The following is a 12,644-nucleotide window of genomic DNA, read 5'->3' as shown; positions in this document are numbered from 1 at the left end:
AATTTGTGAATATTTCCCTTCAAGAGAGCCGATATGAATATAAAATTGCATTTCTTCAACCAGATTACTTTAAATATGTATCTTTATGGATGATATGTCACGAATAATCTTTCAATATCTCCGAAGAGTGAAAAGTTACTGTACAATGCGGGCTCGTTTACTTTCATCAATTACTAATGCAATACGCCTGGTAAAGATCGTACCAATATGAAAAGAACCATCGACACGATGGTAGGTGGCTCTTAAAAATGTTGGACCTTTGGCCGTTATCCGTCTTTTACCGTGTATATTTTGGAACTATGAAGTTCAAAGAGCGTTTTGCGTTTTGTATTTGTATTGTTCTTCTCGTTATTCCATTCATTTGGTTACGAATGCGCGCGGCGGACGAAAAGCATCCATTGTTGTTTTCTGTTAGTAGTCAGAATTCACGATTTCTTGCGGATGAAACGGATTATAACGGAATTGATCATTCTCATGTCAATATACAACGATCAGAGGAAGGAACAAATCATCTCAAAACGAACCGAAAAGATGTGGATCGATCGCTAGAAAAAAGATCTGCACCTACGGTTACGAATCATGAGGACAAGGACGGTGAAAAGAAAGTAGAGAAAAATATTGGAAAAAATAACGATATAGACTACGAATTTGATGATCCCTGGTCTTTATGGGAAAACATGGTAAAGTCACGACAAATAACGTCTCCAGACGATGTAGATGGGGTGAATATGATACTAGAGGGCATGATGTATAAACCGATTGTGGCGGCCAACGTTGGCGTTAGAGGGACGCAGTTAAAAGCCACCTTAACTCTTGAGGGTAAACAGAGAGTAGTATTTAAGCCAATGCGGTAAGAGTGAGAAGCTATCATGCACTGAATAATAATAATAATAATAATAATAATAATAATAATAATAACTATTAAAACCCTTTATAGGGTCAAAATGGCTCTCAAATGATAGATTCTTGTTGTGAAGTGGCTCACTTGAGTGGCAATGTTAATACAATATCAACATCTTTATTTTTCTTACTTTAAAATGCTCTATGGGGCCAATGTTGTGTAAACAAAGTATGTTAAAATAGAGCTGAATAGAGTTAGAAGGCTAATGGGTCTTTTCATATACATGATCAATGAAGAATGAAGAACGTTTGAGCATCAGACTGAAAAATTTGTTTGGCTTTGATCACATGTGTCTCTCTAGCTTGATCTAAAACAAGGCTAGATCAGGCCTGAAGCTATCCCGAAGATGGGGTAACCATCCCACATTTCTCTCATGCACCAAATTTCAAAAATCAAGGATGAACTTTTATAGCATCACACCTCACCTACAAATTAATTTCTTATTATTTAAGTACTATTTTTAGTAGTATTTTTTTGTTGCTGTTCGTTTTAATTCAAAGAGGGCGGTAGTCAATGTAATCCAACCAATGTGATGCCAGTGCATCAGTCATTTGCATTGATTGGAACCACACTCACACTACTAAACATCAGAAGAAAAATTAATTTGCATTAGGGTTAAAAGCTTCTCAACTGAAGTGTTAATCAAGACATGTATGTACTTAGGCTAAATATTGCATTTGATATTGAGAGTATCATCTAAAATAGGCCTAGGTGAAATAAAGCAAAGTCAGATTGATTTACAATTTATGTTTTCTTCAGGTACCGCAGAGATTTTATAGTAGAGGGAACTCCATATGCTGGTTTTGATAGACACAATGGAGAGATTGCTGCATTTCATTTGGATAGGTAAATCATAAAAATGTCGTAGAATGCTATGATAAGAGAGCCCTATCAATACACTTCCTGAATCCAGTTGTTGTTAGACAACCAGATCTTGGCTCATAATCCACTAAAACCCCATCACATTAAACAGACTTTGTATGGAGATGTTTATCTCATGCCATCCATCTTGGACACAAACACAGAAACTGATGACTAAATATACTTTTTCATGGAAAATTATGTAAATAAAAGTGAGAAATAACTAATGATAGTGATAAACAAATGATGAAAATTATGATAGTAACAATTTAAATATCATAGTAAAAAATATTTCATTAGTAATAATTATGAATTATAATTATGTTGTTACCATTGTTATTATTATCATAATAATTATTAAACAATACAAGATGTTTAGTTTAGTTTTGGATCTAGTGGAAATTGAGTTTTGGTAGCTATTTATTTTCTTGATTATTTTGGGATTAAATTCTGATCACACAATCATGAAATCAATTTTTCTTACTATCAATTTATTTTTGAAGAATTTTAGGTTTCTACCGGGCACCACCAGTTGTTGGAAGAAAAATAAACTTAGAAGATGAAATAGAACCAATTGGAGACAAGAGGCTTCTGGACACATTCTTTAAGAAAGGTAAGGTAGCTTTCAACTATTTAAAGAAACTGAGAGGGGAATTTTCTAAGCATGTCCTGTTTCCTTTTCTTTTTTTGTTAACAAACTTAAGCTCCAAAATGTATATAACTGAAGTATCTGCATTGTGTCTTTGATAAGCTCTAGTCTACCTCTCATAAATTGTAATTTCTTTACCAAGTGTATAAATAAATATTGGTTAATATGTAGAGTAAGCTAATTATTGATTTAAAATTTGTAATGCAAGTAGGGTAAGCAGCATATAATTGGTAATGCAAGCTAGTTTAAGAGAAAAATCCCTTCGTAAGTATTCTTAAACATGAGTATTGATAAATAGAAATAGAAATAGGGTTTGTATAATAAGTAACATAAGCATTGTTAGTATCGTAATTATTATAAAGACAATTTCAGAAAAAAATGTTTTCTTGTAATGATCCATAAATATGAATCAGTTAATCACAGAAGACTTAGCAATCTACAGCTGTAAATCTTACTTAATGTAACCCTTCACACCCTAACATCAGTATCCACATTCTCCATAGTGTTCTTTATACCTTTGTTTGGTACTGAAAAGGAGAATTTGTATGACAATCAAGAACATCATAAATTTGTGATCATTTTCGTTATTCTTATGACCTTTAAATTTGATTTAAGGGTGGTACTGTAAGGAGAAATTAGAAGCCAGTCGCTTGTAGTGGTTGAATGGTTAAATGAATCAAAATGATGTGGTGATTGTTGTTTTTCTTTCAGATGGAAATACTTGCTTCTATGGCCAATGCTACTATTGTAACAAAAAGGATGCTGCCTGTGCCAATGGTACAATCATGGAAGGCTCAGTAACACTGTGGCTACCAAAAGGATGGAATCTTGGAAAGTGGGCACATCCTTGGATAAGAGCATACAGTGGCGCCAGAAAGGCTCTGTGAGTGAATTGTATGATGCATCTTGTGTATAGTCCCTAACATCAGTATGTATATTCTCCATACTGTTCTCTATATATTTCCTTGCTTACAAGGAGAATTTTTTTAAACAATCTGAGGCTTCTTTAGTTGATGATCATTTCTTTGATTCTCTTGACCTTAATGTATGATTCAGGGGTGATATTGTGAAGAAAAATTAGGCGGTTGTCACTCTTTGGGCTTAAAGGATTTATAGTATGCAAAGGACTGACTGTTGAAGTCATGAGGAGAAAAGTGTTGGGAAACAGAATGAAATAAAGACATCTTACTATTTTCAGAAAAACAAACCATTGGGAAAAAAACTTGTCTTTTTGGTATGGAGTTAGATCCTTGAGGGTGAGCTCATGGGGACAAAGGTGTCAGGAAATTGGAAGAGATAGAAACATCTAAATCTTTGAAAGAAGAAAAAAAGGAGCTAAACTTGTCATTCTGGTTTCTTGCATCTGTATATCTGTACATAAAAAAAATGACATACCAGTGTAGTGCATGTTAGTGGCAAAGTTGTTTACAATTTTCTATCAAGAATTAAACACATATTGAACAGAGAAAGGATTGAACCCCTACCGATGGTTATCTTTACACAGATGGGAGACTGACAATAACTACTGTAAGAACAAGGTATTGAACAAGCCTCCATATAATTTTGGTCCTCGCTTGTTAGATCTCTTGGACACAGCACTGTTTGACTTCCTAATCGGTAGGTACTCCGTTCTTGGCTGACAGTATTCATTTGGTATTGTCTGTGAGGGAAATGGTGGGCATTTGGTGCCGCTCATGCTCATCAGAAATCTTACAACAAAATAAGAGTCAGATCTTTTTGTCTTTTTACACACTATTATGTCTCAGTAAATGCATTTACTGAATTCTAGTTGACTGATTTCGTGTAATTTACACGCGTTTTGCACATAGTCTAGCATCTTTTGTTACGCGTAGGTGCGTGTAGTGACGCGCAGTCTTCGTGTTTCGTGCGTTTAGTGTGTGGTAAGTGCACGTGAGTTGAGCCCGTGTAATGCTATTGTACGTTATAGCGGCACTATAAGTAATGAGGGTTTTCGTTAATTTAGCGTATTTTGATCAGTAACTGGAGTAGAGAATGTGCACTATTCTTTCAACTAATCACATACAAAAACTAAAAGTATTTTGGCTTGGTCATCCGCGTTTTCCTCATTTTTATGAATCTACCTTGAGTTCTCATTTTGTTTCTGTGATTACTTCCCTTGCTCCAGAATGATCCATTCCAGCTTCAATTGTTCAAGTTCTAATTAATAATCCTTGAATATTGAATATTTTACGCTATTGAAAACTTAGAAAAATTCGAATCTATGATTCATTAGGCAATGCAGACAGGCATCACTACGAAACCTTTAAAGACGAGGGAGACACTGGAATGCCACTGCATCTGGATAATGCTAAGAGGTACGTGTTTTGCGATGAGTCGTTAGAACTTTATAGAGCGTTCACTGATCTGTTTATTTTATAAGTTCATCATTGTTTTAGAAAGACAAAATCAACAGACACAGTAAGCTGACCATTTCATTTCTTAACAGTGTGTAACAAGTGACAACTTATCCAAAGCGAAAGACATTCCTGAAGGTTGCCAGCCTAAGCTGTTATCTTAATATGCCAGCCCAGGAATACACCTTTGTTTTATTTCTTCCGCTCGCGTGGTATAATTTACCATTTCACATTAACATGAAGTGATCTAAAATGAGGGGAATTTTATTATCCTTTTTTTTCCTCTTTCAGCTTCGGCGATCCTTATCGCGATGAAATGTCCATCTTGGCACCTATCTATCAATGTTGCAGGTAAGAAGGAAAAGAGGCATCTTAGATGAAATTAATATCTAAATTTGTGTGAGAAATATAAGTGGCCTCGTGGTAACACCTCTTTCTCTCTCGTTAATAAACCACCGTTTCTTTCAAAGGCTCATTAAGTTTCTTTCTCCTGCTATCTCTCCCTGTTAGAGCCCTACAGGCTGTATATCTGCTCAGTGAACTCGAGAAATTGACCAATCAGCGCTTTTGCTTGGATTTACTGATTTCGCTAATAATAATAATAATAATAATAATAATAATAAAATATTTATATAGCGCTCAATCCACTATTTGTCCATGGTGCTTTACATTAAAAAAGATATTTAAAAAGCTAAAAGTTCTACAACATTATAAAAAGAAAGCATCACGTAAGTTACATCTGATGTTGCATTTAGTTTTAAACGAAAAAAGGAGCTCAGTCTCCGACCTCCTTGAATTTTCGCTAGAGAAATATCAATTCCCCTTTTTTAAATTTAATTTTTTGTTGAGGTGGTTTTGAACAAAAAAAAAGTGTGCTGTCGGCTGTTATGTCGTCGTCAATCAGAACATCAAATCGAGCTCTCTTGGCATTAATGCGAACGTCTCAGAAAATACATTTCCGTTCGAGAGACTGTCTTTAAAAAGCTTATGGGCATAGATATATCCTAAAGGCTGAACTCGAGCTTTGCTCTCTCTCTTTCTCTCTCCTCTCATTTTCTCTTGGTTGACTGAGTAATCTCTTACCTCACTTTTAGACTTCGCCTTTCCACTTGGAACCGCTTTCAATCTATCGCCAGAGGGAAGATGTCTCTAAGTGAACTTTTACGGAAAGCCACCGAGAATGATCCTGTGTCACCGGTACTTTCCGATCCACACTTCAAAGCCATCGACAGAAGATTGAAAATTATTGTTAACACAGTAAATAAGTGTCTTGAAGATCATGGAGAGGAAAGAGTTTTAATTATCGAAGATATGGTTTAAAATTTCATCTCAAAAGCAGTATTTATTTGGAATATGTCGACCTTAATTAGAAAATATGTTAGGTCAATCTATAAATGTACTTTCGTGGATATTTTTGGAAAGGGGGGTTTCACGTTCTTCTCAAGAGTACATGATATGTTTTATGTTATACTGTAAGAATGTTTCGTTGAAGTTCACGTTTCATCTATAAATCCCATGATCCGAATAGGAACTTTCCGCTCAGCTGCTTCATATTATTTTATGGACTATACGCCCTTTTGGCTGATTCGTTTTTCTATTCTCATTACCTGCGGGCTGGATACGTACTAAAACTGTGAGGAGAAGTTAAGCTTTAATTAATTGCAGAAGATGAATGTTTGTTGCACAGGTTCTCTTCGTATGCCTGGGAACTAGGCTGGCTTTTACTCGGCTAACAAGCTTGTTCCAGGCGTTCAGTCAGTAAAATGGAGCGAAACAGTAAGCGGCGCGATAAAAAAAAAAAAAGCGAGGGAGGCCTGGGTCGCGTCGACCCAAGCCTCCCTCATTTTTTCGCTCCTCCGCTCCTTCTCCCCATGCTTACTATCACGCTTCGTTTAACTACTAGAATGCTTGCAACAGGCTATCGGCTAACCAGTCGCTCTAACGGAGGGCTAAGGCTCGAAACGTCATCTCTGGAATTTCTCTGCCGTAGCCAATTTACATTCACCCGAGTTGATGAAGCGTAATTATTTCTACCTCTCAAAACTTTCTCTCTCTTAGGTGACCCAAAAGAAATTTCTCCTCACAGTATACATGCGTTTATAGCAGAAGGGTGATGAAAAGAAAGAAAGACATCAACTTAGAGATAGTTTGATTTGACATTAAATTTTAAGAACGAAAATTATTAGAAATGGATTGCAGATAGTGAGGAGAATTTGTATTTAGATCATGGGATTGAAAAAGTTTATCTAGTATTAGGCTCCTTGTGGGGAAGGACTCCTTTGGACTCTTAAGGTCCCTTATGGCACTCGTGTGGGGCAAGGAAGGACTCCTTTGGACTCTTAAGGTCCCTTATGGCACTCGTGTGGGGCAAGCAAGGACTTATAAGGACTCTAGTGGGGCGAGTCATTTTTCAACGCCTGGGGCGTGGAGGGAGGATTTTGGATTTTAAGGGGATCACATGGTTTTTGGGGGAACAAAGGGGAAATCAGTCGTCGCCAACAGAGTATGGTGGGAATCGTATGTATTGGGGGGGGGGGGGGTTCCAGGTAAATTTTACTATGACACAATCAAAATCCTCCTAAACCTCTTCCTTTCCTCCTCCCCTAACCGAAGGCTGAAGTGAAAAGTATTAAACTGTTGGGTCCAAGATGGGCTCTCTATGAAAATATGAAACGTAGAAAAATAACTTATTGAATTCCTTTTTGGAAGATATTTTCTTTGTAAGGGCTTAGTTATCCATGTTTGCAAGAAAAAAATGCTTGAGAACAGGATGATTGTGCCTTTTGTCTACCAGACTAAACCCTCAAATAGTCTATTTGAAGAGTTAAAATTTATATCCGAGACGTATTCATTTATAAATGGATTTATCTTCATACTTTTCGTGAAATTATTCAGAAATACACTCACGTATGTTAAAAGACCGTTCAAAACTTCTTAGAGACATACTTACGTCATATTTAATGAAACCAAAGTCAAATGCAAACTACGGTTAAAGATAATGAATCATATAAGAGTTATTTTAAAGATTCATGAGATCATGCTGTACGACTTTTTAAGGGGGTGAAATTGGTTTTGATAGCTTAATTTATTCTATGAGTCAAACGTCAAAATTACTAGTTTTGCAGGTTATTAACTTATTCTTATATACTTTATCTATGAATGTGTTATCCAGAATTCTAAAGATGTTAAGTTATTTTTTCAATTTAGAAAAAAGTTGGTTATGGATAACCGTTTATGCCGTCAATAACCGTTTGTGAATGAAAGCTCTAATGTCAATTCGTCGTACACAAAAACACGTTAATATATTTTGATAGGGTTTTTTCCATGGGAACATATCTACCAATAGATATCGCGTGAATTTTGTGAATATTGGCCATAGGTGTAATGGGACAGAAATAAACAGTAATATATATTTCACACAATAAAAAAGTGATTTCAAACAAAACAGACTTTAATTGACACTCATTTATAGTATATTCGCTTTACTGTGACCGCGAATTCTAGGAATTCCTTGAGCGAAGTCAATTTAGATTTAAGCCCTAAATGTCACCCAGTCTAACTCTCTTCTTTGCAAAACGTGGTCTTCACCGGAGGTGAAAGGCGGTCTTTCCAACGGAAATTTAAGCTGAATTTTTTTTTAACGTGTGAAGCGTCCTCTTAGTCAATATAACTGACCACGAAGAATATCAGCAGCCTACACTGTATGAGTGGAACTTTAACTCAACTTAGTACACTGAAAAGTCGTAAAGGTATAATGTCAGGAGGTTATCTCATTCCTTCAAGTGTACTTGGCTAGGAAAGTTAATGGGTATGGGAAATCGTAAGTTCATTCACACGCTTTTTCATTCCCAAACACAACCTTGGTGGTCAAAGGCTGATTGCAATCCGCTTGTGTTGCTGTAAGAGATGCAGAGGTCAAGATCAGAGATGCAGTATCAGATTTATTATACTGTGCAATTCTAGGGAGATTACCCTTGGTTGCACAAGTAAACTAGCAAGACACAAGTTAGCTGAAACATCCGCCGAACTTGACGGTTTCTTCTAATACTCCGGAGGCAACGACTTACAAAAGCTTAAGTTTATGTTGTCCTATTTGTTCATTGACTAAAATAAGATTAAATTAGATCCCAGTCGAGGGAGATACTCATAATTTAGAGGGATGAGTATGAAAGTATAAATTAATTGATTTTCTAGGCTCAAAACTCACGATTTTGGTAAGGAAAGGGAGGGAGGTCCGCGTTAGTGTTGTGGAGAAATCATTTTTACCAGAAAAAGTCTTACAGGCTTATCTATGAGATTCTCTCGCCCTTGAATACTTACGAGTTATAATCACACGGTCTATACGTCCGGAGCACCAAAGCGAGGTTAGTATTTTCTTTTTGTAACAAAAAGCCAACATCACTGCAAGTAAAAGACACACCAAGAAAGCAAGACAGCTTGCAAACGAAATGAACCACAGGGTGCTACCACTCTTTCCCTCTTTAGTGCGGGCAGCCATCATGTCTTGTGACATTACAGGTGCCGTGGATACCAACACAGCAGGCGCAGTTGTCCTGTATGCTGTAGGCGCGCATTTGATGGTGTCAACATCGTATCGACATATTTGGTTTGCTGGGAGGTTGGTCTGTGCTTTGCACTGTTTCTCTATATCTTCGTCCTTACTATCAGCACAACATCTCATGCAAGGTTTGCAATCTCCAGTTGTAGCTCTATAGAAGCTGTTATATGAAAAGTTGAAACATGAAATCAGCCTTTACGATAGGTTTTTCATCAAAAATGCGCTTCACATCTGTCCTGTGAATAATCCTGGCGGGCACAAAATAGTAAAGGAAGATTTGATTAAGTCAGTCGATACAGACGAGGTAGAGTTGGACAAAAAATCTCAGGTCAGGCTCTATTTTGATGACCAAACTTACATACATGTTTCCGATATAAGAACACGGGACGTACAACGATAAAGGCACAAGCTGAGAAAGTTGTCTTCCTGCTGACAACTAATGATTGAAGGGTCGGGAGTAGGGATAAACTCTTCAAATAATGAAACTGAAAATGATTTATTATCGATACGTCTCAGTTACTGAGTATCTATTCTCGAACCTGAAAAACGACGAGAGAGATTTTCATCCCAGATGCCGCTCTTCTGGTAAAATTCAGCAATGACTTACATACCCAGCATTGCATTCTCCACAAACCGCATTCTTCGTGGCAGTACAAGGGCTGATCGTTTCTTCGTTAGGGTCACAGATGGTGCATGGCTTACACGAGGAGATATCTTGCTTATCCGAGTACGATTTGCCAAGTTTACATTCTACACACTCCACTGTGACGTCAGCAGTTATACGCGAGCCACACTGCGGGACCATGCCTTGACCCTCGGGACATTCTGGACAAGGAGAACATACGGCTCCCTTGGGACGCAAGATAGTCAGCTGATTCCATCTGCAGCTTCTGTTACATGCCACTTGCACTGGAAACTGATAATGTAAGAGTTTGCGCTAATCAGAAAGCAGACATTGACAAGTACGAGTTTTTCCCCTCTTTTTTTCTCTGAGTCCACAAACAACTCAGTATTTTATGGTTTTGTCACCCATTGGGTAATGTGATTCATAGCCTAAATTTTCTTCGATAAAGTTTGAAATTTGCAATTAACCATAACTCTCTCTCGTTTTGTTGGTTAAGAAGGAGACGCAGTTTTTTCAGATTAATCATTCAGCGAAGCAAATGCAATTTAAAATGGCGGGAATTTTTCACGGTTTTATCCAAGATCAAGGTCCTCCGTACATTACTGCGCTGACAGTCATTTCTTATTCTATAAACCCGGAAAAGGCGAAATTAACAGGCTGCGGCAAAACCCGCAAACGCAGGTGATATTTTTAAACCTACCCATGACAACCGGATATTTGATATCTGAAGGGACACGAGTATTTCACGTGAGAAGAAAATATTGTGGAAAAAAAAAAGTTTGTGTTCGTTCAGAGATATGGACTATCCAATTTTTTTTTCATTCCCATGCATGTTTCTTCAGTTTTTGTCCATAGATAATCTGATCTTCGGATCTTCATTGTTTATTTTGTAAGTTTGATTGATTAAGTTCTCAACCAGTGACAATCGAGTCGACTTAGGAGGTATTTTCCCTTCTTCCTCGGAGACAATTAAAGTGTCATCAAACCTTTGTTTTCGATGGCTCTTTCGAAAGTGAAAGTAACCGCACTTTGATAGGAGGAGGAGGTTTGTAATACTCGCTGCATTAGTTCACCCACTGTTTAAGTTTCTGTCAGAAAACAGTATTGCAAGTTCGTAAACTATCGAATCGAATCGAATAACAGCACCTGACCTAATATGCTGACTATGCTACTTCTTTAGTAGCTTTACGGAAAGTTAAATATAATTATACGACGCCCGCAGTAACTCAGTTTTTTATACTCAGTATTTTCCACAGAACGATGAATATAATACAAAGATATACCTACAATCAAATGAATTTTCATAAAAATAGTTAAAACATAATTTACGTACGCACCATATAAACAGTACAGATGCTAATCAGCATGAATAAATCAGTGTTCATCTGAGCAGACATGACAGGCTGTGCCATGTACCTTGACCTGCTTTGCAAAAACATGCAGAAATGTCATTATTTCTGAATAGTTTTAGTACTGAAAATTTCTTTCATCTGTGATTGCTTTTAGCCACCATAAACGTTATATCTTAGCAGCTTTGTTGTACATATTTCAAATCCAACCATAGCGTACCTAAAATGCAACAGCCCACGCAATAATGCCTAAAATTTCCTAAGAAAACTCTCTTTATCCGACTTCTTTGTTATATAGCCCTTGTTCATCATTAATTCCACAGCCACTTTTCTTGTCTAACTCGAATTAATCATTTTATTTTTTTCCTCTGCCGTTAGAATGAGCACATTCATGAAATCCGCGAATTAAACTAGCTTCGTTTACATAATTTCTGATCACAAATAACTCATAATATTATATTGAAACGGAAGTCCTTATTTCTTTTTCTTTGGCGTATGTGTGTTTTTCAATCCGAGTTTCAAATTTCGAAAGAAATATTTCTCTTTTAAAATCACGTAAGACAGATTGTTTTAAGGGAATATTTCCGACACAAGACAACAGCCCACGCAAGTATGTAAAAAATTTTCCCAACAAAATTCACTTTATTCGACTTCTTTGTTATGCAGCCCTTGTTTATCATTGATTCCACCGCCACTTTTCTTGACTGACTCGAATTATCCAATGAAAATGTATCATTTTTTTCCTCTACCGTTAAAACGAACACATTTATGAAATCCGCGAATTAAATTTGCTTCGTTTGCATAATTTCTGATCACAAATAATTCACAATGTTATCTAGAAACGGAAGTCCTTTTTTCTTTTTCCGTCGCCTCTGTGGTTTTAAATCCTAGTTTCAAATTTCGAGAGAAATATTCCTCTCTAAAATCACGTAAGAAAGGTTGTTTTATGGGAATATTTCCCCCACATCCAATGTGCTTAGTCATCAGTTTTTTAATCAGTGTCCACCACGTAAGAAAAATGAGATAAGTGATTAATTTTTAGAACAAGACCTTCTCAGTAAAGCTACCTCGTGCACACAAGCAAACCTCGAGAAATTGAATGTTAAGATTAAATACCTGTTGCTGGAAAGCTTTCTCGAACAATCTTCAGTGCCCTAGATGCGGCTCGTTTTGCTAAAATATGCATACGAAGGTCACTCAGGCGCGAGCGTCTTGATGGTCTCGAAGGGAAAAACCCCTAAGAGATAACTTGTAACTTAAGTAATTTGATATGCTTCCTTCTTTTCGATTCAATGTGAACATCACTTACACCAGTTCTTGGCTCTC

At 36.8% G+C, this 12,644-nt stretch overlaps 2 protein-coding genes across 4 annotated transcripts; one reads left to right on the top strand and one right to left on the bottom strand.

Moving 5' to 3' along the window:
- Positions 1-36: 36 nt before the first annotated feature.
- LOC131774699 (glycosaminoglycan xylosylkinase) lies at positions 37-8,221 on the top strand. Of its 2 annotated transcripts, XR_010717202.1 has the most exons (9): positions 37-850; positions 1,661-1,747; positions 2,266-2,375; positions 3,123-3,294; positions 3,916-4,028; positions 4,666-4,747; positions 5,078-5,137; positions 5,881-7,078; positions 7,131-8,221. XR_010717202.1 is itself a non-coding variant. In XM_059090756.2 (8 exons), the coding sequence occupies exons 1-8, from the start codon at positions 249-251 to the stop codon at positions 6,104-6,106; spliced, it is 1,452 nt and encodes a 483-aa protein (XP_058946739.2). In that variant the 5' UTR covers positions 37-248; the 3' UTR covers positions 6,107-8,221. The 2 variants fall into 2 exon arrangements, 1 of the variants encoding a protein (XP_058946739.2); XM_059090756.2 differs by having other exon boundaries at positions 5,881-8,221.
- LOC131785022 (tumor necrosis factor receptor superfamily member 23) lies at positions 8,220-12,566 on the bottom strand. 2 transcript variants are annotated; one of them, XM_059101867.2, is made up of 5 exons: positions 12,435-12,566; positions 11,307-11,394; positions 9,956-10,260; positions 9,107-9,504; positions 8,220-8,683 (listed from the first exon to the last, which is right to left on the bottom strand). In XM_059101867.2, exons 2-5 carry the CDS (start codon positions 11,379-11,381, stop codon positions 8,613-8,615), a joined length of 849 nt encoding a protein of 282 aa, XP_058957850.2. In that variant the 5' UTR covers positions 11,382-11,394; positions 12,435-12,566; the 3' UTR covers positions 8,220-8,612. The 2 variants fall into 2 exon arrangements, with proteins under 2 accessions (XP_058957850.2, XP_058957851.2); XM_059101868.2 differs by having other exon boundaries at positions 11,307-11,391; positions 12,435-12,549.
- Between the last annotated feature and the right edge of the window lie 78 nt (positions 12,567-12,644).

Source organism: Pocillopora verrucosa, chromosome 4 (genome assembly GCF_036669915.1).
Source record: "Pocillopora verrucosa isolate sample1 chromosome 4, ASM3666991v2, whole genome shotgun sequence".
NCBI lineage: Eukaryota > Metazoa > Cnidaria > Anthozoa > Scleractinia > Pocilloporidae > Pocillopora > Pocillopora verrucosa.
The sequence above is the reverse complement of the archived record's forward strand: the minus strand, read 5'-3'. Positions and strand labels throughout refer to the sequence as shown.

Bases quoted from the DNA above. Each gene is read 5' to 3' on its own strand.
- LOC131774699 (XM_059090756.2), top strand. From the start codon at position 249: ATGTTGGACCTTTGGCCGTTATCCGTCTTTTACCGTGTATATTTTGGA. The intron at 2,376-3,122 runs GTAAGGTAGCTT...TTTTTCTTTCAG, and splicing joins GGACACATTCTTTAAGAAAG to ATGGAAATACTTGCTTCTAT. The intron at 4,748-5,077 runs GTACGTGTTTTG...TTCCTCTTTCAG, and splicing joins CATCTGGATAATGCTAAGAG to CTTCGGCGATCCTTATCGCG.
- LOC131785022 (XM_059101867.2), bottom strand. From the start codon at position 11,381: ATGGCACAGCCTGTCATGTCTGCTCAGATGAACACTGATTTATTCATG. The intron at 9,505-9,955 runs GTATGTAAGTCA...TTCATATAACAG, and splicing joins TGTGGAGAATGCAATGCTGG to CTTCTATAGAGCTACAACTG. The intron at 8,684-9,106 runs GTAAGTATTCAA...CATCTCTTACAG, and splicing joins AGACCGTGTGATTATAACTC to CAACACAAGCGGATTGCAAT.